The sequence below is a fragment of the Falco naumanni genome, chromosome 4 (genome assembly GCF_017639655.2).
Source record: "Falco naumanni isolate bFalNau1 chromosome 4, bFalNau1.pat, whole genome shotgun sequence".
Lineage (NCBI taxonomy): Eukaryota > Metazoa > Chordata > Aves > Falconiformes > Falconidae > Falco > Falco naumanni.
The window spans coordinates 6,333,341-6,356,822 of NC_054057.1; the positions used below are offsets into that span (position 1 = coordinate 6,333,341).

At 43.5% G+C, this 23,482-nt stretch overlaps 1 protein-coding gene across 5 annotated transcripts in view; it reads right to left on the reverse strand.

Annotated features, from left to right (window-relative positions):
• Nucleotides 1-464: 464 nt before the first annotated feature.
• Nucleotides 465-23,482, reverse strand: part of RARB (retinoic acid receptor beta) — a 333,110-nt gene continuing 310,092 nt past the window's right edge. For all 5 annotated transcript variants that reach the window (XM_040593378.1, XM_040593377.1, XM_040593379.1 and 2 more), the window contains 5 exons: nt 21,268-21,428; nt 13,763-13,939; nt 6,174-6,378; nt 4,739-4,897; nt 465-902 (listed from right to left, as the gene is read on the reverse strand). In XM_040593378.1, the coding sequence (XP_040449312.1) occupies nt 706-902; nt 4,739-4,897; nt 6,174-6,378; nt 13,763-13,939; nt 21,268-21,428 (899 nt within the window). In that variant the 3' untranslated portion in view covers nt 465-705. The remainder of the gene's footprint in view (nt 903-4,738; nt 4,898-6,173; nt 6,379-13,762; nt 13,940-21,267; nt 21,429-23,482) is intronic.

A 23,482-nucleotide genomic window follows, 5' to 3' on the forward strand; every position in this document is an offset into this window, starting at 1 on the left:
TAGTTAATTGTGTAGCTAGGTCACCAGCCCGGTAAGAAACCACTTCTTTAAATTTTAAAGTGACATTAACAGTGGAACAACTGACATCTGAATAACTGATCTGGCAGTTAATGCTGATGTCTTTTCTGCCAGCGCAGTGAACTTTTGTATACTTTTTACAAGGAAGGAGATGCGAACTGAGGGCATCCGAGACAAGTTTTCTTATTAAACTAAACCAGACGGTCCTTTAAACTTCCTTTTCTGGACGTGTACGGTAGTCCGTTTCGTATGGTTGGTGTCTTGATCGCTTTAGGTATGAGAGACAAAAGGAAAGCACCAAACATCCAGTATGGAAAGCACAGCCATACATTTGTATGTACAAAGTCATCAGAAATGCAACCAGAATTTAAAAGTTTGAGATCTGTCTCGTCACCATGCAATCTTGAATGTTCAGAGGAGAAAACAGAAGCTTAACTATTTTTTGCATGAAATGGCTGATTTAGAGTTTCAAAAGTTTGCATTTTCTAGTTTTAAGAGTTTAAACAGCAAGGAGTATATATCGATACATATGAAAATTTCTTGGTCCTTGTTGAGTTTTTATCTATATATATACACATATATAGATATATATTAAGTCCAGAAACTAAGCAGCAGTAAAAATGTTTTTCTTGCTTTTCATTCCTGTACATAAGGTATTAGGAATGTCTGAAGTAGCTGGAAAATGTCTTACTCCACCATAGGGGATTGACTGACACTGCTGTTATCCACTGAACTAGGTGAGATACTAGGACTGTGTTCTGCAGTATTTCCATTTGAGGTTGGTGTCAGTGGTTCATGTCCTTCAGAGTTCTCCAACATTTCCTGGATAAGAGGTGGCATGGATCCAGGAATTTCCATTTTCAACGTAATGACACGTTCTGCACCTTTAAAAAGAAAACAAGAGGGCCTTTCTATTAGTACCGTTTGTAAAATTTCCTTTTTTTTTAGCATCATCAGTAGCAATTTCAGGGTATGTTATTGTAACAGATGTGACGGCTCCTTCTGTACGTGGTTTTGTGTGGAAGAAGGGAACGACTTTGTTCATACAAGAAGGGGGAGTTAGATGGGTACTCCTTAACTGATTTAAAATCGTGACATAGCGACTGATATTACAACACAGGTAAATGGGATGAACTGCTGCTTTTCAGAGAAGGAACCAAAACAGCTTTAAATTATACTGAAAAGTTAAACTAAACTGTTCCCACATAGATGTGCTTATAAATTGGAATATACTTTACAGTTTTTAATCTGTACGCTATATCTGCGAAGACTAGAATGACAAAAATTCTGGCCAATTTCTGTTAAATAGGTGAGGTGAAGCCTGGAAGAGAACTGCAGTGATTTAAGTCAGAACATTCTTTCCCGTATAGAAAACTGTGAAATAAGATTTGGAATTTAAAAAACCATTGTTTTATATAAAAAAAATCAGGCAAAAAGATACTTTTTTTGTAAAGTGTCCTGTAGCGTTCAGGCTTCTTTGCTTGTGCTAATTAACCACAAAAGTACACAGAAGCACTAACAGTGTTTACAGGTGACTTAACTGAACTGTTCGGTGTTCATCTTTGGCAAATGTAACAACAGGTATTTTTACGCAGACGTGGTTTTGCAGGCTAGTATGCATAGGATTAAACAAAAGTACTACATAAATCCTGGTTACTCAGACTGTGAACCAACAACTAATATTAGTTTAAAAGAAAGAACATAAATCACAAAGGCAGAGAACAGCGCCTGTTGCTCCTAAGGCGTGTTAAGATTTCCTGGACAGGACAGGCGTACGGGGACAGCTGCCTGAAGAGGCAGCCACCGCGCAGTTCACCTGTAACTTGTGTGCGACATCGGCTGGGTGCTCCCAGGAAGCTCTGTCCTTAAGACGCCGGGCCGCAGCGGCGCAGAAGCCTGCATTTAAAAATCAGCCAAGACCCTGCCTGACGCTGGGCAGTTAATGCTCAGGGAACTGCTTAGGGATTAGTAACTTACTACAGACAGGAATTCTTGAACGCTGGACGGACAAAACTCTCAGTGAAAAAAAAAAGGGCTGTTAATTGGGAACAGCCTGGTCTGTAAAGCAGGAGGGTTCAGCTGCTGCTGTCGCTCTACACTGCTGCTGCTCGCAGTGACAGACAAGCCACGTTCAGAAAGGCCTCGACAGCAGCATCTTGGAATTACGTCTCGAGTAAAGTGAGGATATACAGTAAAGGTTCAGTTCCACACTGAGGCATGAATGTGCTTTACACGTTTTGCTGCTGATGGGGGAAAAAGATTTTCCTTTTCAGGACATCAGGCAATTTATAGCCGTAAACATCAGCATTCAAATACCTGGTCTAACACGTTGCATAGCGTAACAGGAGCCTGTGCTTTTTAAACATGAAGGGAGGCAAGAAGAGCCAACAAAATTAAAGGGAAAATAGTCTGGTTACTGATTAACTATTCCAGAGAGAATCTCTGGATATATTCCACTTATCTGTGCTGCTGCAACGTACGTGCTGGAGAGAGCTCGTTGTCAGCCGCAGCGGTAACCCCAGACTGTAAGGGAGCACTTTTCATGCCTTAGCTGTGGAGCTTCAAAAAATCATCTACAAAGGCAATGACCAACTTTTTCCAAGTGAATGTTGATTAAAAACTCTCTTAAATAACTGTGAGGAGCAAAGGGGCAAACTTCCTAATCGGAAAGAAATTAATGCAGAATTATGCTGAGAGCTTCTCTGAAAACCATCTGCAGCCAGAGCTGATGAACTGAATCTGGCCGTGTTCCACACCTGCCTTCTGCTGTTGCGGAGTAGTCGGTCGGACTACCAGGTGGTTTTGTTGGTTACGTAGTAACCGCTGTAAAGCCACAGTAATTTTTCAGGTCTTGCAAACTTCCAATTTAATGGTGGGACGAGAGAACTCAGAAGACAGTCTCTTGCTTTAGTCCCACGAATGCTTAATTCTTCATTACGATACTTCTGATGTCACAGAGGAACATCAGTGTATAAGGAACTCTAGTGCAAGGAGACACTAGACTCGGCCGTTTCGGGTCATGCTTGCTTTGGTAATTGCTTTCAGCGATCATGTACCATCAAAAGTCATTATCTTCTAATGTACGTCTTTCAAATGAAACTCAAGACACACACCCCCTCCTCCAGGACATCACCAGTCCTTTGTATGATTTAGTTCTACCATAAAACATTAATGATATAATTAAAGTTAAATACTTATGTCAGAATGGAGAGGAGAATCCTTTCTTGTGACTGAACATAAAGACAGAGCCGTGTTCCTGAGGAGCTGGAGGGCTCTGGCAAAGCAGCAGGAAAGTGCAATGGATTTCCCACAAGCAAGAACAGTAGAACGAAAAAGCTCCCCTAAATATTTTTGTAGCTCAGTACTGCTCTAAGTTTATTTGGCGGTTTCAGTTGGATGGAGCCTGCTTTACTTGAGGGTAAATGCAAGCTTTAGATAACCTGCTAAGTGGGTCCTTTTTAGGATACTTTTGCTTCCCGCTCTGGCGCTTTCTAAGTTATTCTTTTGGTACTAATCAATCCAATTAAATAGCTCACTTCTTTATATAAACATAGCTATAGCTTGATCTTTTAACTTATATATTATTTAAAGTATAACAGTTCAGGTTTTAATGTAAAGTAAGCGTATTTATTTGAGTGATCTGACTGCTGCCCCCCTGAAGTCTTGTCAAAAACCACGTCAAATGAAATCAGTAATTTTTTTAAAAGCGGAAATCCAATCTATACCTACATAGGCACCTGTACATACAAGCTCATGTGCTTGCTTATCTAGCAGGGGTAGCAAACCTGTGGCTGAGTAAGCACAGTAAGAAAGTGGAACTGCATCAACCACTGTGAAAAATAAGAACCGGCTGCAATTCTTTAGACTCTCTGTACTCAGGCTGGTACATCTCCAGGACAGCTCCCCAGCAGTCTGGAGGTGGACATACATGAAACAGCTGGACGCGTCTGAAATTGTGTCCTGGGGAGACAGAGGGGTACACAAACAAAAGGAGCACAGCCACCTTCGAAGCCACGGCACAGGGTGTGCGGCGATGCCAGCGCCCTGCCACACCACGGACTGTCCGCTCTATGTCCAGAACAGCCACCCAGCCCGCCCTGGGGGGAACCTGATTAAATGAAAGCCTTCAGCCACACCCCTGCTTCAGAGAATTTATGTGACAGCACTTAGACTGTGTGTTTCACGTGATCGGTCACATACAAGGCCACATAAAATGTTAAAACTGATCCACCTATAAGCATGGTTAGTTTGGATTAGAGGTGCCGAATCTCCAAAATCCTGGATCTAATCCGTTCTAAAGTACATCAGACCACAGTTTAGGGGAATTTGGGATGTGCCAGCCTTTCCCGCTGTCTGTAAACAGACTGGTTTTTGAAAGCCATTAGGGTTACAAAATAGACGTTGACTTGCACCCCCTTGTAAACTTCAACAAAGGTTTAATTCAAGGTTTTATCTTGTTTTAAAATGACTGACAGAGTTCACGCTAATGATTTGCTAACGCACTTATACCTAAGATGTCATTTTCACTGTAAGTTGCATGAAGAATGTAGCGCCATGTATGTTTAAAATAGAACCGATTTAAACACATAAAGAAGGGAAGAGGAAGGTCACAAGGATGTTTCTTAGACACATTAAAAAAATAACAACGCTGGTCTCTAGGCCAGTTTCCTCTGAAACCGAACACTGACACTCTTGCTGAATTAGGGGGGAGACACCGTACCTTTCGCACTGATGCTACGAAGATCTGTGATTTTCATTAAGATCTTTGGGAACATATGAGGCTTGTTGGGTCGTCTCTTTCGGATGTAAATTTTCAGTGCTTCAAGCAGTGGTTCCTGAAGCTTATCCACTTTCATTGGTTCTTCAAGGTCCTGGCGATCTGTAGAAAAGTAGCGTATCACTCATGGTTTTAAATAAGTATTTCTTTTTACAAACTCCAAATCACAGAAGCTCCTCCATGTTCTTGATTAGAACTCCATGAATTTCATCTTTTCACTTATGACCCACACTCTGGAGTGGGTATTCCACGTGAAGCAGCTAAACCATGGCTTCTGAAACTTAGACTCATCTCTCCTTGGTGGCTGGAAAGGTTTGTCATTTGAGTGGCCCAGAACTACAAGTCTGCTCGTGTACCTCCCTCGCCAAGGGGAAAACACCTTGCTGCAAACAGTATTTCAGAATGGATTTTGTATGTGTCATTGATAAGCTACCTAGGTATACAAAGAGATTACCGCTAATTTATTTTTTGTATCAATACTAAAATAAACTGAGTTACCATCAGGTATCAGCAGATGGCAGTGCGAGCTTGAGTGACAACAAACATCACCCATAAACCAGGATGCACCAGTCACATACCAGTGACACCTCAGAAACCACCAGTGCTTTTGATGGGTTATGGTTAGACACACACAAAATTGGAAAGATTTTGTACTAAAGGGCCATTGTCAACAAAGACTAACTCTTGTTCTTAAACATTCTGTTAGCAGCACCCAGTTTGTGTTTCAACAAAAGGGCCCAACTAAACAAGGCGTGTTGCCATTGCTAGTCCAGATTCTGCAGAGGAGGAGAGAGACTAGGTGATTGAAACAAAATACATTTACAGAGGATTTTGGAAATTATTTGACACTTCACTTTTTGTGTTTGAAAACCATGATTTTACCTGACAATGCCCCTTTCAAGTTGTAATCAGCGCCCCCCTCCAAATCATGTCATTAGTGCCACTATGCCGATTTCAAAATGTAATCTATTCTTTTTCCAAAGAAAGTTATCACCAGTGACTTCTGTGTGAACGTAACTATATGTATATGCATGGCAATTTTGAGTAAAAGCTGTGTAATGGGCATCTTGCTGTAACAAAGGTCATTCGTACAGGTAACCACCCATATACCACTTATAAAAAATGCAGCAAGTATCCTGTACGGCAAAGAGCTTGACAGAATGATTTGATTCATTTAAAAACATATCCATAATAAAACCAATAGCTATCACCAGTGGAAAATAAACCTTTAGTGTTAAGTGGTTTATATAACATACATAATAATATTTATATCTATTATATATATATATAGATGTTTTAGTACAGGAAAGCAAAACAGAACATAAATGAAGATCTCAGCATCCTTTTCAAACGCATCTGAGTTCACGCTGTACGGTACCTCCACAGATTAAGCAGATGGCACTAAGGAGACCCGTTTCTGTATCATCCATTTCCAAAGGCAGGAGCTGGTTGGCAAATGTGAACACGAGATCAGTCAGGGGGCCAAATCCGGCGTTGTGCATCTGAGTTCGGTTTAGGGTAAGGCCATCTGAAAAGGTCATGGTGTCTTGTTCTGGTGTGTATCTTGTGCAAATTCTAAGGATCTGTGGAAGGACAAAAAAAAAACAACAAACCCAAATCTGAAGAATTCAACTCATGAGAGGTTTGTTGCGTTTACTTGATGCAGCAAATGATGTCTGGAACTGCAGTACATGGATACTTCAGAACAATCTCAAATGAAACCCCAGGTTGTTTGGTTCTAGTAGCACAAAAATTCTCTGGTACATCATAAATATACTCTACTGACTATGGATATTTTTTACAACAGAAATTTAAGAACAGGAATTTTCCCCCTAGTTATGAAGTAATCAAAATTTCTGTGCAATTCTCACCACTTAGGTCACCAAGATTACCATAAGGCAAGATCATAAAAATATCTCACCTCCTCGCCCACGCATGTATTTCATTGACTTTGGGGATCAGTTTTGCAGACAGTGCTTTTCTGGGTTGTGTCTTTGGTAATGACCAAGTGTCTCTGTGGTACCTTGTGGGAGCGAGTGCAAACAGCCGTGCGTTGGTGAAAGAGGCAGAACATAAAGCGTGAGTTACTTGTGCCTGCCTTTCTGCTGTGACAGCAGGTAGGGAAACACCACTCCGTGAGCGCAGCCCTCCACCAGCACAGCTGCAGTTACAGTCTCCACGGAGCACTGCCTGTCTTGCCAGCCTGGGAGCCTGCACCTGAATGGATTATCAAACTTGGAACCTCCACACAGCCGCGCACGGGGCGGCTGGCACCCTGGCCAGCAGCCTGAGGAGTTGGCCCAGCTTTTCTTCTTTTACGGCTGTTGTTATTCCTGTGCGCTGTAACACGGAACCTCCTCCCCAGCCCTCCTCCCCATGGGAGCCCTGGGCCGTGCTGGTGAGGGTGCATACCCCGCCCGCCTGTGCAAAGCGCATCTTCCCACCGCGCCGCACAAGCCCAGGCGGTGTTGCTTTTGGCAAGTTCGCTTGCTCGCCAGCAGCCACCCCGCACTGACCCTGGATGAAAGAGCGTTCGAGAGGAGGATGGGATTCACACCTCTAACTGGACACAGAGGAATGCAAAACACATGAATAAAACACCGACGACGCTCTGCATTTTGTTAGTAAATGCCTCTGGGGTAACCGCGGTGTCAAGAGTGCTGTCACAGTGTGGCAGCAGGACCAGGGAGAGTGAGTGCAGGAATGCTTTCGCCTCTCGGAGCAAACCCGGGATGTGTCCCATGATAGACTCTGTACGGCACGAGCTCATTTGTACAGCTGCTATTAATCAACACTGCCCTAAGGATCAAATCAAAGAGATGTCCATCATGTTGACATATTTCTGTTACATATATCTATATCTATATCTCAATGCTTAATGTTTAAAATAATCAGAGGTGGGAGAAGGTTTATCCCTAAACTAAAATAAAAGGAAACCTTGCAGAAGTCTAGCTGATTAGCTGAGCTAAGACTACAGCTGCGTTTTTTCAGGGCTTGACTGTATTTATTTCCCATACAGCCATCCTACTTTGTTTTAAAGATTCAACAAAAAAGATTTACATGATTATAAGTGAGCACAGGGAGAATTTTAATTATTCCTATAGCTGCCGAAGCTCTGAGTCAGAGGCCCCAGCACTTGGCAGCTGACCAGTCTGGGCTTGGTTCTCCCACTTTCATCTTTGCCTGGCAACACTGCTCCAAATAAGCAGGGAGGAGAATCAGGAGGACATGACATGTTAGAGACCTACAGGGAAGCTTTTCTTTCTCTTCTTAAATTCCTTGGTTAAGAGACTTAACAGGGTATATTTCTGCAGAAGACTCTTCAACTGTTTTCTGTCTCAGCAATATAATCTTATCTCACATTGTGGGTATACGCTGAAGCACAGAGACCCTATGTGGCTGGACAGGCATGTTTCACATCGCTCCCCTATCCCTGAATTAGAATAAGCTCTTGAAATTACTTGCCTCGATGACCAAGAGAGGCACAAATCCAAAAGCACAGCACTCAAATTCCTTGCTGACCACAAATTCCTCACTAATGTAAGTGATCTTAAAAGGCTGCTGGTAACTCTAAAGGTTTTATGTAATAACCAAAGCGTATTTCAGGATTATTAGCAGAAATTAACATTATGAGGCCTGGCACCCCGTTAATAAGAGACAGTATATTTACCATATTCTATGCTGGCAGTAACTACCAGCAGTGCTCTCCCCTGAAGTTCTCTGTTGGTCATGTTTTTAAGTCATTAAAAGGATTGTATAGAAAGCAGAAGAGACACACAGAGTTTGTTGTTTTCAAGAAAAGCATAGCTTGAAAGCTTTGTGTGTTCATGGAGAAGCCCAAGACGTGCTCGGTTTACTTCTCTAATGACATGCAAGAGAAACTGGAATGCAGCTCTTCCTATTCGAAGCCTGCACATATTGTAGCTGCCTTCCAGTAAGGGTGCGTGGCCTGGGATCGTCAGGTCTCCAGGTTTTGGAGGAACAAGGCTCTTCTTAAGTGGCACTGATTTTTCCCTTCGCTCAGCTGGGGAGAAAGGCAGCCCCTTTTATTCCAGTGCTGTTTTAACTGAAAAGCCTTAGCAATGACAATTCCTCCCTCCACACCCTCAGGACGCCCAGTCCAACAAACTAGCTGATCAGGACTAGGAGCTAAATTGGGCAATGCTGTGGTGTTTTCTGAAGGCTGCCCGCAGCCTCCCCAGCAGCTGCCCAAGCCGGGCTGGCACATACGTATCCCTCCATCCAAGGACAAGTCTGGATACTGGCTGCCAGCGCCGCACTGCCCAGAGATTCCTGGTCCCGAGGGACTGTGGTGCCCCGGGGTGGTCACCCCGAAGAGCCCAGAGGTGGAATGCATGCCTCCTGCCACAACAGGGGCTGCTGGCTTCCGTGCTGCGACGCTCTCCGTGCTCACCCCCTGGTGCCGTAAGACCCGCTCTGTTTGGAGGCGCATGCTAGGGGTGCCCAGCAAAGACCTCCCAGCTCACCGCCCCCAGGGCTAGCGCAGAGGAAGGCCGCCAGGCTGGATCCTCATTGGGAATGAATTTGGGGTTAGGCTGCGCAGCCTAGAGCCCCTGCGGGCACACACAGGAAAGCTCTACGGGCCCTGCAAAATTTATCATTAAAACTGAAAGGGCCCGTGGAATTTAGCTCCTGGTAGGCTTGGGCAGCAGGTAGGACGGCTTTCTGCAAGAGGCAGACTTCAGGTTTTCATACCCACATGCTGCGCCAGCCACCAACTGGCCGAGCCTGCAGCGGCTCCGCTGGGCACTGCCGCAGATGCAGCTCAACCGTGCGCTCTCCGCGATGCACTGAGCTTGACTGCAGCGATCGGGTCTCAGGTTTCTCCTGCATTCCTTTGACATTATCCCACAACACGGTGTTATTAAACTCTGAGACAGATCATTTGAAATGTTTTTGGTGTGTTGTTTTTTTTTTGTTGGTTTTTTTTTTTTTTTTTTCAATTTGTGTCCTTCATCAAGATCTGCAAAACGCCATGGATATTGCTGATTCGCTGCTAAACCTTTCTTGGGCAAACTTCCAGTGTCAAAGTAAAGCGGATTTCAAGCTCATATTCACTGAAGAACATATGGGAAATGTCAGCACTTCAAAATAAGAAATCACGGTATCTTTCTCCATTTTAAACTGAACTCCTAATGTCCTCAACATTGTTTAGATTTTGTAACCAAGCCAAGTATTTTAGTTGTCACTCCGCTCTTAAATGCCACTTGCAGCCATAAATAAAGATCTTGCCCACAATTAAAGGATTCTTTGTTTTAAGGAATAGTTGTATCTTAAAGCATCTGGGGTTCCTATGAGCCAGTTGCAAAGCACAAAGCAAAAACCCTACAGGTTGCAAAAAACCAAAACCATCCAGAAAGGTGCATTTACAAAATTGTTGCTACCATAGAACTCTTACTCGTTTTAAACTGATTAGTTAGGGCAAGCTGGGCTTTTTTTTTAAGAAACCCCCTTGCTGGACGCAAGCTGCCTTAGCTGGCTGGGACAGTTTCCTGATAGGAAAAACCCAAGCAGGTAACTCTTAAACAACGAACAAACCTTCACAGCGCTGCCATACCCCATAAGCATGGGTTGTTCCGCACACACAAATACCTTCCTAGCATTAACATGCAGGGTTTTACAACAGAGAGCAAAAATGACGTTATTAAAGATTAGCGTTCAGAGATCTCTCAGGTTTTTATCCACTGGATTTAAGACAGGCTGGGCTTTGGACTCTTCACATTCAGAGCTTGGCAAGGCTGGGGATGCTCGACTGCTGCCAAGCCAGTGTACCAGCAGATAGAAGCACTCACTTTTACGAGGGCTACTGACTGAATTTTAGTCATATTTATCCCCGAAACCTTTGGCACCAGAGCAGACACAAAGTCCACCATCCTCAGCTGGCACCTTCAGCTGTCTTGCGAGGCTTGATGCTATTTCCCTTCCAGAGATTTTGCTTGTTTGTATATAAAACAATCCTTTGGCACACACCTAGCAGAGTTTACCAAGCTCCTGGCACCATTTCCTTTGTCAGCCTGTTTAAGGGAGGGTTTAAGCACCCACAGCCACAGGAACCAACCAAGCAAAGCCCCTGGCAGGGTCTACAAATGCTTAAGACTCCCCATAGCTGGTGCTGATGGGCAGGTGGACAGCGAAGCCAGAGTCCTGTGGTGGGGGGAGCCTGGCCACACTACCTGGCTGGGCTGGGAGCCCCATGCTGATCCTCTCATCTGTGGCAGCTCTGGGGACATGTCCAGGGGACTGCACAGCAGCGGGACCGTGAGTGCACGCCGGCGAGGCTCACACGATGCTCGGCAGTGCTTGCAGAGCAGACTGCAGGCTGACACCGGCAGCGGGTGCTCGCACAGCAGGAGGGGGAACAGTGTTCACTCCATGTCTCAATGCACAACAAAATAAAACGTTCGAAACACTCATAATTAGGAGAACTAGCTTGCTGAGGGGGAAATATGTGCTATTAAAACACTGCTCCAAGTACTGAAGTTTAACTTAAATAAAGATACAGAGCTGCATTGCAATTCTGATTATATGCAGGTGATGTGGGTTTAATGGATATGGGCATTTCACAGACAGCGCACGCACTGCGCATTACTGTGCTTGTGGTAATTATCCCTTTTTCTTTTTAAGCAGCACATAAAATAGTCACATAAAGCTTGTCTAAATGTCGCGGAAGAAAGTTAAGACGTGGTTGCCGCAAAGAGTCCTATCTGCTCCTGTTTTTGGAAAAGCCTCAGCTCATCCCTGCTATGGGTAGTTATGGCACTTGCTACACTGTGCTCGCTCAGATATGTCACCTTCTCCAGCTTCATGAAAAATGAAAAAGAGAATGAGCAGGTGATTGGGAATGACAGGTCTCAGTAACGTTTCTAACTAGAGCTTGAAGGCTGCCACATGGCCACAAAGTAAAAGTGGTGAATTGTATTAAAGAATCGACCCTTTCTATCCATTAATCAGTTGAAATGAAGTCACCATTTACCACCTGCTTCATTATTCTTTTTCTAACCTAGCAACTAAGCTTTTATTTAGTCACTTTGATCAAAGGCTGCGAAGTGCCTTTATCTAGGCACTTCAGATAAAACTGCTAACAGAAAGGCTACCCCTAAATTCTTGATGTTTTCCAGCCAATGCTGGCAACGCCAGCCGCCAGCAGGACCCCGTGCAACAGGGGCTGTGCATGCTCACGGGGTAAGCTCCCACTACCCACCCCAGCAAAGAGCACCAGGAGCCCGCAGGAACCCGAGCAATTACAGAATCAGGGTATGTTTTTTTCCAGCAGCTACGGGCATGGCAGCAACAAACAGGGGCGGCAGCTTCAGGGCTGAAGTTTTGGGATTAGAGTTCGGAAGTGCAGATTCTTGCTATATCCTGACTCCTCCCCACCGTTTTTGGGTAGTTTCTGTATTAACTAACCATTCGTTACTGTTTACAACAGCAAAGCACAAAGCAGTTCCCGTCCTGTACCTCTGGCAGAATGCACTCGATTACTGTATGCCTGTTTATCAATTACTGTATGCCTGTTAGTGTAAGGGGAACGTAACTGTCTTATTAGGACAGAGCTGGTGATGACAGGCACGCAATTGGTAATGAATGGCCCTGCCCCACGGAGGGACCACACACAGTAAGGACGAGATGGCCAAGTCTGAATGAGCGCCTGGACGAAGGGGACAACGATAGGCGACTCTCGAGCTTAGCAGGGCAACCTCAACCTTCTCTTTTTTATAGGCCACAGAACAATATCCCTTCCCCTCTCCCACCCCTCTTCCTCCTTCATCAGTGTCCTCTAGATGCAATTCTTCAAAACAGCTTTTGACAAAACAAGAGGAAAAGGTCACAGCAGTTAACATCCTCCTCAACATGACCCTGTTTGAAGCAATGCACTTGCAGAAATTCCAAGATTAATTACTTCAACTTCCAATTCCCTGGTTTAAACTCCTGTATCATGCCAAAAGTAGCCACCCTACAATGGGTTTCTTGGCCATGCTTGTCTGAATGAAGACCTGAAGGTTTGTGCTCTGAAGAAAATACTTAAAATATATTGAAAAAAACCTGTTTTACTGAAAGTTACTGCTACAACCAACAACAAAAAGCGTATTTGCCACTAAAAGCCTAAAGACCTCTAAGGTCTTAATAAAGAAATGCTGAGATCCCAGAGGGCTCCTCTGAAGGTCAGCATGACAGAAACAGAGAGAGACAAAGGGAGGGAAGAGAGCTTGCCTTGACACAGTGACAAGGCAAGGTCTGGGGAAAAACACCAAGCCTACCTGCATAGTTCCCTGCTGCAGGTTGTATGCCTGCTTATTTAAAAAGTAATTACATTTAGCTAAAATCTGTACCGAGTCCATTACAGCGTCCATTTCCACAGGTGCCTGCAGCACTACTAGTGAAAGGAGGAGGGGGATCTGTGTGCTGGATGCTTGCGCCTGCCGGGCTCCAGGTGCACCAGTTTCCCCTCTACAACCTACAGAAACCTCACTCTGAGGATCTGCATTTCATTCCTCAAACCACCTCATGACCACAGGTACAGCAAGTTCCCAAAATGTCATACAGCAGATTGTCTTTCTAAGTATCCTTTACAGAGAGAGAGCATTACATTTTGGAGGGAGGAGGAAGGAGAACAGAAAGAGAATCAGATCTCTCTTCGGTGTTAACAATAAGGAAATTTCTCCAAAGTTGCACATATTTCATGTTAGCGCCACAATACCAAAATGTGCCCTTCTTGCAACTACACTGAAATCCACAAACTACAATAACTTATTTTGAAATGGATGCTCATCAAAAATAAGAGACGCCTGTAGGTGTGCTGCTCGTGACTGTACCAGGCTACCCGCTAAGTTCGATTTTGCAACTGTAAGGCCGGGGCAGTATTTGACACCCTCTCCCTGTCGATTACAGTAAAAAGAAGAATAGAAAACACAGTAGTAGTATAATAATGGTGCTAAAAATACATACCAGTATATCCAGGCAGGCTGCTTTAAGTAGAGTTATCTGGTCTGCAATGGTCAAACTTGTGAAGCCTGGCAATCGCTTTGCAAATTCCACTATTTTAATAATGCACTTTGTTGCAAGTTCACTGAATTTGTCCCAGAGCCCGAGGTCCAGTCGAACCCGATGATCTGCACTGGAGTTCTGGAAAGACAGACAGAAGGCACCATAAACCAACAACATCCCTTTCAGTAAATGGTTTTCAAGGGAAAGAAACAACAACCAAGTATTCCTTCCAGAAGTACTTTCTATTAACATTCCAGGCATTTTCTCCAGCTTGCTGTTGGGACGATGCTGGTTTTAAACTTGGATTAATCGCCTGAAAATTCCTTGGATATTTCTCTGTTACTTATGATTGCAGAGGCCATCTGTACAAGGAACACAAATGAACTTAAACATTTCCAAATGCCACTATCATTATTCTTCCTCGCCATTATATAATAAGTGCATTGAGAGAGACAATTTTCAGTTGTACTCCAGAAAATATAAATGAACAGCAGAACAAGAATATCGGGTCCTCATCTGGAAAAAGTAGCACAGTATTTGGAACGTAGTTTCACATACTTAAGGTCTTAGCAAATTGGTTCTACTTAATTTATCTGCTCTGTGGCTCTGCAAGAGTTTTACAGCTTTCTCAAGCTACAGTCTCCCATGACTTAAAAAGCACTTCTTTATATGACATTAAGAAAAACACCATGTGCACTGATGAATGCTATATGCTCATTCGAGGGTGCATCTCACATATACCCTACTGTCTGAAGTGTTAGAAGGACATTCCAGCTGCATCTTTTCAGAGACTGTTTCCATACATTCATGTACCTTAATTGAAAAGTCCGTAGTTTGCTAGGACGCATAGCAAAATTCATGTTAAGTTTGTGATTAAACTTAATGTTTTCATACCTTCAGAATAACCCGTTAACCCTTGAAAAAGTTGAACATTTCAGCCAAGAACCAGCTGACTCAGAAGTTGCTGTGATCTATTTGATGCTGGCCCAACAAAAGATGGTGTCATGGGGAAACCTTGTGAGTCATTTCCAATCCACCCGTGATTCCCATGGGGTGGCAAGAAACAAGTAGTGACAGAGCTCCAAAACACCCAAGGCTCCTCTCCTCCTGCCCTAGCATGCAGCGTGTTCCCATTTAACCAGCATCTGATCCAATGCAGTTTAGGACACGGCCAGCAGGACGGTCCCCCCCACTATTTCATGAGGCACCAAGTTTAGTGTGCATTGCAGCTGCCTTCGCTGTCCAAGCAGTCTCCTCTGCACTGCAAGAGGAATTTTACCTATAAAAATAGGCTGTAATGAAGCTGTAATGAATTTGCAAAAGGTGCTGAGCTGCAGCCATGGAAAACCCAAAGCAAATTTTCTCTCTTCCACATCTCATCTGAGCTTGTTGACTAACCAAGAAAAAGAGAGGCATCTCCATAAAACAGGCTCGCCCACTCCAGATGGGTACTTAAGGCAGGGAAGGGAAAAACCTCTCAGATGGTGGCTTTCTCCCCAGCTGCAGAGGAAGCCGATGAGATTAGCTGCCTTAGTCTTAGCTGATTGAAGTTAAAACATTAAATTAACTTTAAAATTAAAGGTAAATGAGAGGACTCTCAACCCAAAAGTCTAACAGACATGGCAGATAGACAGCCATCAAAAAGCATTCACAGATCACACTTTCTTAGAGGGAAACAGCTGTAGTGATGCTGCCATCATCACTACTAATGGTGCAGATGTCCACCTCCTTGGAAACTTTTGAAGCCATCAGCTTGCTCTGGCTCACGGGAAGGCCATAGAGCCTGAAGAGGCCAATGAGGGGACGTGGCCACGATGCTCTGGCAGCCCTCCCAGGACTGCCTTCACAGATGCCACGACTACCATCAGCTGTGAAGGAGAAAGTCCTGATGGGCCCAAGGACACTGCCAGCCTGACATTCACCCTCACTGCAACAGGGTGCAGATTCAATAGGTCCTTATTACAAAAAATAAATGCCAACCACGCTGAACAGTTCGAAGGTGCACATGTGCTCTTCCCCACTCTCCCTCTTTTGAAGGGATAAGACATTAACGTCAGCATTTCTATTTGAATTTTTATTCTGGGAACTTCCTCTGTTTTGTTTTGGTTATTTTTAAATAACAGAAGAAAAGATAGAAAATGTCTTTATAATCCTAAACCTAAAGAATTGTCTTCAAAATGGTAAAAACCTAATGGGTTAACAGTCATTGTAATGCCCTTTGAAACATTTTTTTCGGCTACTGGAGTATGCATCCTTCAGATTTATTTTATTTCATCCTCAAGGACCTTGGTGAAATACAGTACATTGGAGGAAAAATAAGATCAAGATGTGCAGTCATTCAGGCTGTAATTAAATTTAATAGGCAGTTTATCCAGTTCATAGAAAGATGGCATAGCGGAGAGCTACACAAAGCAGAGCCTAAAGCAGGAAATCATTTTACAATAGGGTATCCATCTGGAAAAAAAGACGTTGCATGAAACCAGCAAGTGTGAACGAAATCTTCATCAGTATCATATGAGGTTACTTTATCATGCTGCAGTACCGACAACGGGAAGTTTGACATGTCTTCTATTAAGAGTAATGCACGGCCGTCTTAACAAATGTAAATCTAACTCACTATTATGCAAACTGAAGAGAAGGGGCAGTTAATAAAATACAAAATAACCAGGTGTTTTATTACACTGGATGCCAGATTCCTCAGCGTTGGAGCTAATGTGGTTTACACATCGCCTTTGAGACGCTACAAATGGAAGAGTTTTAACATTTTATTTGGTAATTAATGTGGTCTAAGTGTTATGGAAAATAGCTAGATATTTAGCAGCATTTCTGAATATGTAAAACCAAATCAATGTATAGGTTGAACAATAAAACATGGGGTTAATAAAATGCACGTCAGAAATGGAAACTGATTAAATTTGCCTGGGGATCTTCTCTAACCATGCTGTGAAAAAGATGCAGACGCTATGACTTTTCCTGAATATTTTACAGAAGCATTTTTTTGGGTGTCTTTTCCAGGAGCAGTCTTGCATGTTTTTCAGGCCTATGCACCAGCGCACATATGGTGGAACAATACTGTAATACACCCCAGTGGCATCTTTATCAGTGGAAAAGCCCAACCTTGCTATGAAATCCAATTAAACAGCCATTTTTGCCACATAAATTGATCCCATTTTTTCCATCATTTTTGTTTTTACATCGCAGGCTGCTCTATCTCCACATTAACGATACGGGATGAGGTACTCGCAGAAACATACACAGTAGCAGAATCCCTACCGTCTTTAAAATCCACTTTACAAAGGAAACAAGGCTCACAGGGGCACTCTGCCCTAATCAGGAACACTTGCTATGCCTCTTTAGTAAAAGCAGCAATGTACTCCAGCTCCGGCGAGTTCACCGAGGACCACAGCACACGCCTCTGCTCAGTCCCAGCATCAAGAGATATACAGACAGACAGATACACGGACACCCCTCGGCGATGGCACAGAACAATAGGCATGTAACTTCTAAGCCCAGTACTTACAAAGGACAAAATGCTGCCCAGATGCAAAACCTCTTCATGTCCAGCCAGCCTGCCTGGGAGAATCCGCAGCAAGGGTCCACAGCGTCAAAATTATTTTCCGTTTTATCCTCCCCTTTATCATGGGGCTGAATGTAACAGAGCTGTAGACTTACAAATACTACCAGTCTCGAGGGACAAGCAGTATAGTTACACTCAATTATACTATAAAGTATGACATCTCCAGAGAAATTACTAAGGCACTCTCTCTTACCTGGATGACAGTAATAAAACAGATCTATTTATGATGGACTTTTGAAATCCATTACGTTTAAACAGCTTGCTGATTCTCATCATCGGCAGAACTGTACTTGCCACTGCCCACCAAATGCAACTGTTAAATCAAATGACCCAGGGAATTTAATACCAGTGCTATTCTCCCATTATTTTAAGTAGACTTTTATTAACTATGCAAAGTATGGTAATTATTACAGATCGGGACACTTTTTCTTTTTAAAGAGCAGATGGATATAAAACCCCATCATTGAAAACGCTTCTCCAAAATAGTTTTTGAGCAGGTAAAAATACACAATGGAGGAAAAATACCACCATGTAACCTTTCCCTCTGGGAAATGCAAGCTGGAGTGCTCAAGAGTGAGAGGAGCCAGATACACAAACCAAATGTTTGAACAGATTTTTTTTTATGACTGTATCTCTGCGAGGTCTTTTTTACTCCACTCTCTTAGAATTCTTTGCTCTTTTTAGCAACAAACAAAATAATGTTTTAAATCAGTCTGAATGCTTACGTAACTGAAGGCATACAGGGGCCACACTTGCAGAGCAGCTTCTTTCCCCTGCCATCTCTATCAGTACACAAGTGCAAAAGCTCATGAAATTCAAGTGAATCCACATCGATTCAATACGGTCACTTCTCACCTCTCGCTTAAAGAATTAAATAAAACCCTCTAAGGTTCCAAAAGCAATCTGTATGCTCCACAGCGTGAGTGCACCATGCTTCATGACTGCCAGCCTGCAAAACCGTGCATAAAAGCAGGACTGGTGGCACTCTTCTACCTGTACTGGCTTGTTACTCTCAAGAAAAGTAGAGTGGCACAGGCTTCTAGCTCCCCTTGGACTCAGCATTTAGAAAGAGTTGTGTGCTCTCTTTTTTGACTTCTGGTCTCTGTTTCAAGTGTCTCAAAAGGAAAGATTGCCTGAGCCCTGTCATTCCAGCAGCAGCAGCTGGTGGTGGTTGTCCAAGTTGTGCTCCCCTGACCAGTGCACACACCTCCCGCCTCCTGGATCCTCTGCCACTGCAGAAAGGCTTCTCCCCTACTCCTGGGCTGATTGGCAGCTGGAGATGATGACCACCCTTACTCCAGCCCTAGTGGTACTCTGTCCTTTCCACAGCTGTGCAGGGACAGTGTTCATAAAAATGAGCTCTTAACACTGAATTCCTGCCTAAAAAGCTGGAGTGGTCACCAGACCTCAGCTAGATGAGAGATTTAAATACTCCACATTTCACACGGAGACTATGGGAATGCAGTAAGAAGGCAGTATTTAGCACCACCACTATTAGTTTTGACACAGCTGTTGAAGGAAGTTGTATCACTCTCAAGGATTCATAGTAAGCCAGAAATAACTCTCTCAGTGCTATTTTGTTATAGTAACTTGCATAGTACCAAGCCATGACAAAGCAGCAGGGACTTCAGCCACGTGCAGCGAACTGCTGTGGACTTCCAACAGACCGACGATATAAAAAAGAATCTCTTTCCCCAAGCTGTCCGATCTGGCCTGAGATACGAATGACCAATATCTAGCCTCAGACAGCGTGGTCACGTCACGGTTAGTCAGGACCCATAGACAGACTAGATTTATCCATTTATTACTTAGGAGTAAGGGCTCTGAAATTCCAACAGGGACGTAAACTCACCATGGGGGTCAGGAGGAACCCAAGGACAAAGGCGTCAGCGGTGGGTGTGATACGCAAGACGACCCTCTCCAATTTCATCCACTTCTATCATTTCAAGAGCTAAAATATTAATGATATTTAAGCATCCAATACATAATGCAAGAGTATAGGTGCCCAGGTTTATCTTTCAGCCCTTCAGGATCTTTGGCCATTACCAGTACAAAGTACCATCACACCACCTGAGTGCACTCCTCTAAATCAGAGGTAACACAAAAGTATGTGCCAGCACGCCGACGTTGGGAGGTGTACCAGCAGATCATTCTGGGATAGCTAGGCCGTTTGCAACGTGGCCTGCAAGCAATAAACTCTGGCACGCATACCAGCCTGGCTACGCATCCCAGCTGCGGACATCCGATCACCTCTTCTGCAAGGCATAAACTCACTGTCTTTGAACTGGGCATATTTTTTCACGCTTGTTCAGGAAGCACTCTTGCATTTGCAGGAGTGTGAGAGCCTGTTTGGAAGATTTTATTCCCTCCAAGATGAGGATGCAACTGCACATACTCAGAGGAGGGGTGGAGGGCATTAACCCAGGAATTTCCTTGAAAAAACACACTATGGATTCCACTGTCTCCAGCTTTTTGCCTTTGGTTATGTCACCAGCTGGCTGCTTTTAAGCTTCCAGCCTTGCATGCTGCACTAGTCCCTGGGGGTCTGCCTGTACAATATTTACCAGCATGCCTACCTGACTGTACTGACTACATCTCACCCGAGCAGGGCTAGCACCAGAGAACCATGCAGAGGACAGGCACCTTCCCCAGTACTAACCATTTAATGTGGCACATCAAAATCAAACGTGAATAAACATTTGTGAAAATACTCCCAAGCAACATGAAAAACATGCTTTTTTCTAACATCACACTTGCACTTAAATACAAAGACTTACACCTAGACCTGAGAGTTTTGAACCTTGCACTTTGTAAATAGATGAGTATGCCTTAAAACGGCAACCTGCTTGCTAAAACAGTGAATATTGATGCCACACAAGGATTTGCCTAGACCACTCTCTGAAACACTTGTTTCAGCAGCAGAGCATTTACTCAAAACAGAGAGCAATCCAGTGACAGAGGCATTTCTGTGGGGCTTGGTCCCAGATCTCTGGGGCTGGAGGACAAGGACCATGGAGGCAGACTCCTCCAGCCACGCCACTCCTGAACTGGTCTCAGCAGCGAAAGCACATGCTCGACTACTTCAGGACCTAGTGCACATCCCTCTGAAACAGCCAGTGCTGCTACAACCAACAGCAAGAGCAGGCCCAGCACAGTCATTCCTCTACCAACAAGACACTAAACACTACCTAACAGTTATATTTTAGCATGTCTTTTATTACTGCATTTGCAAACTTGACATTGATTTTTCTCTCTGAAATCGATACATATCGCTAACCTTCCCTTTGTTTAGCAACATATATATATCTATATAAAAACTATTTTCCCAAATCACCCTCCGGAGAAACTCCCACAACGCTGAACTTCTTGACGGGAGGCTGATTTTTCATTTCTAAAAGCAGAAGACATTTTTGCTGCTTTGTGGTATTTCAGTACATTGGAAGAGGAATAAACTGCAAATGAGCATTTTGGAAACTGGCTTATTTAGACATTTCATATTTTCCTTGACCTTGGTAGCTTTGGGACTGTCACCAGTAATCCAGCAGCATTTAAGAACTCTACACCTACGAAGCTGTAATTTGCTGACGCACAAGCAGAGAGCATGTCTTTGGAAGCCAACAAATTTCTAATGAATGATGGCATGTAATTGACTCATGGACTCCAAGCTTGTCTCTTGGCTGGATTAATCCTTCAGTCTTTCACAACACCACTAACAAATTATTATAGTTAAGTGCAATTTCTCTTCTCCAGCATGCATTTGCGTGCATACCTGTGTTCCTTGGCTAAGGAGGTGCAAGGAGTGCATCTATTTAAAACATCTGAAGCCTCCAATGCAAAACTCACATCATGCAGGCATATCCAGAATGTAAATGTCACAAACTATACTTACTGTAGTGTATTTTCCCAGCTGACAGAGTGAAGGGAAGGTTTCCTGGTGAGCTTTTCGGATCTTCTCAGTGAGATCATCCAACTCTGCTGTCATTTCATAGTTTTCTGTGGACTCCTGCTTTGAAGGTTCCTTCTTCTTTTTGTTCCTATCATTTCTGACAGCTACAGAAAAAGCAGAGACACAGATCTCATGTGGTTATTCACATCACCCCATGTTGCTTTTGTCGCTCTACTTCAAAACACTGCAAAATGCTTTTATTTTAAACATAAATTATTTTAAGTGGAGATAAAAATGTTATACACACAGAGAATACTAATGCAAGCTTAATTACTTAATTGTAAGAATTAAATTTAACGGGTAATGAGGAAACCAAAGTTTCATAGATGCTTGTAGTCGACGTGCCATCACACTCTTATAGTATCTACCTTCCGAGAAAGTCTACTGCAACTTCACATGCACTCTAAATGTCTCAGTAACTTTGTGAGGTGAGATTTTTCCGTTGTACCATTACAGCTGTGCACAGTGAATGGCAAAGTCCTCTGCAGCGATGCAGCTGGTATTTCATTGGATGTGAACAACACTAAAAAAAGACAGCAACTGTCTGTCCTCTTAAATCTCTCAGTACGGAAGGTAACAAAACTCATACTAATACAAAATGCACCAAGCAGAAGTTATTCAAAGGGAGAGTTAAATGTGAAAAGAGTAAATGAAAGAAGATGAAACACATTAAACTCAAGATCTGAAGATCAAAGGAGAAGCATAAACACTTGAAAGAGTAAAAATGGCAGCAAAGCTATCTAGAGTTGCTTGCCATCTGCTCCTGCACTCAGATCAGCCGTCTACCTTCCCCTGGCCATGGGGGATTACTGGAAATATGCATTGTGCAGCACTCGTGCTGTAATTGATTTCCCACATATTTGTGTTTTGTAATAAAATATGACAGCTGCTCCATCACCATGCTACTCTTTGTTCTTTTAATGAAAATAGCTTAATTTTACAAAACGTGCCCAGGAGATAAGTCTACGTCCACAGTATTGCCAGTACTTGTGAACTTTATCAAGAGGCTTGTTGTTAGCTAAAGCTAACATCTTAAGCATAACCAGATGCATAAGGCTTTACAACAAAGCCAAGCAAAATCAATTCCTCTCCCCAAAGACTCCGTGTCAATATTAAACACCCTGAAGACAAAATGTTATTGGACAAATAAACCCCATCCTAACATTCACTTGTGTCCAAAACCTCATGATATTTAGATGCACAGCAGAATGGGCGATGCCCAGAGCCACTCCTTGTCAGCTCTTTTCCCCTATGGATTTCCTAGACCCATTTCCACATCTTCTGTGGGTGCTTCCTACACACCTGTGAACCACAAACGATCACAAAGAGCAGCCAAATGGTGAATATTTCAGGAGAAAGAAGAGGTGTTGAGCCAGTCTCACCTACAGTATCTGTTCAAGAATGAATGACACACAGTTGGATTCATTTTCCTATGGGTGTCCTTTCTGAGAGAAAATTAAGAATGACATGGGAAAACTGTGGGCAGGGAAAGCAGCAGAATCAGGGGCATCTACAGAAATAATATGTGTAACAGAAAACAAGGGACAGATGCAGTGAATATCGTTGCTCTTTCACGAGGCCATTAGGCACGTACACGATGTGATGAATGGCTCTGGTTTTCTCACTAAAGGTTTGACTTTGCAGCTGACAGAACTCTGACCCCTATCCAGCAGATATTTTAAGGATGAACTTGACTTTAACTGTGTGAACAGACCCGCACTGAAGTCAGTTACGCCTTTGCTGGGTCAGGGCTGGGATGCTGAGCTCCCCACCGGATTAAAGCCTAATCTCAAACACCATCAACTCTGGTGTCTGGAGTAACACAAAGGAGGCCAGGAAGGGTGGGCTAAAAAGGTACCTTCTTGTGAAGGTTCAATGCTACCAGTGTAGTCAGGTTTAGGATGGGCGGGTTGGGTCCCCCCTCCGCTTCCTTTTACAAATATTCCCCTGAAGCCAATGCTCTGATTTGTTCGCTGGACCCCAGGGCACAGTGCAAGTACAGTCTCTTGCACTGAAAAAACATCCAGGACCCACACGTACCTCTGAAGCACTCCAAACTGCCACCTCAGAAGTAAAGCCTAATCACTGCTGTACTTGAGAGATAAAAGAGCTCCTTAGAGTATTATGTAAACTCCTACACAACCGCAAAGAGCAATAA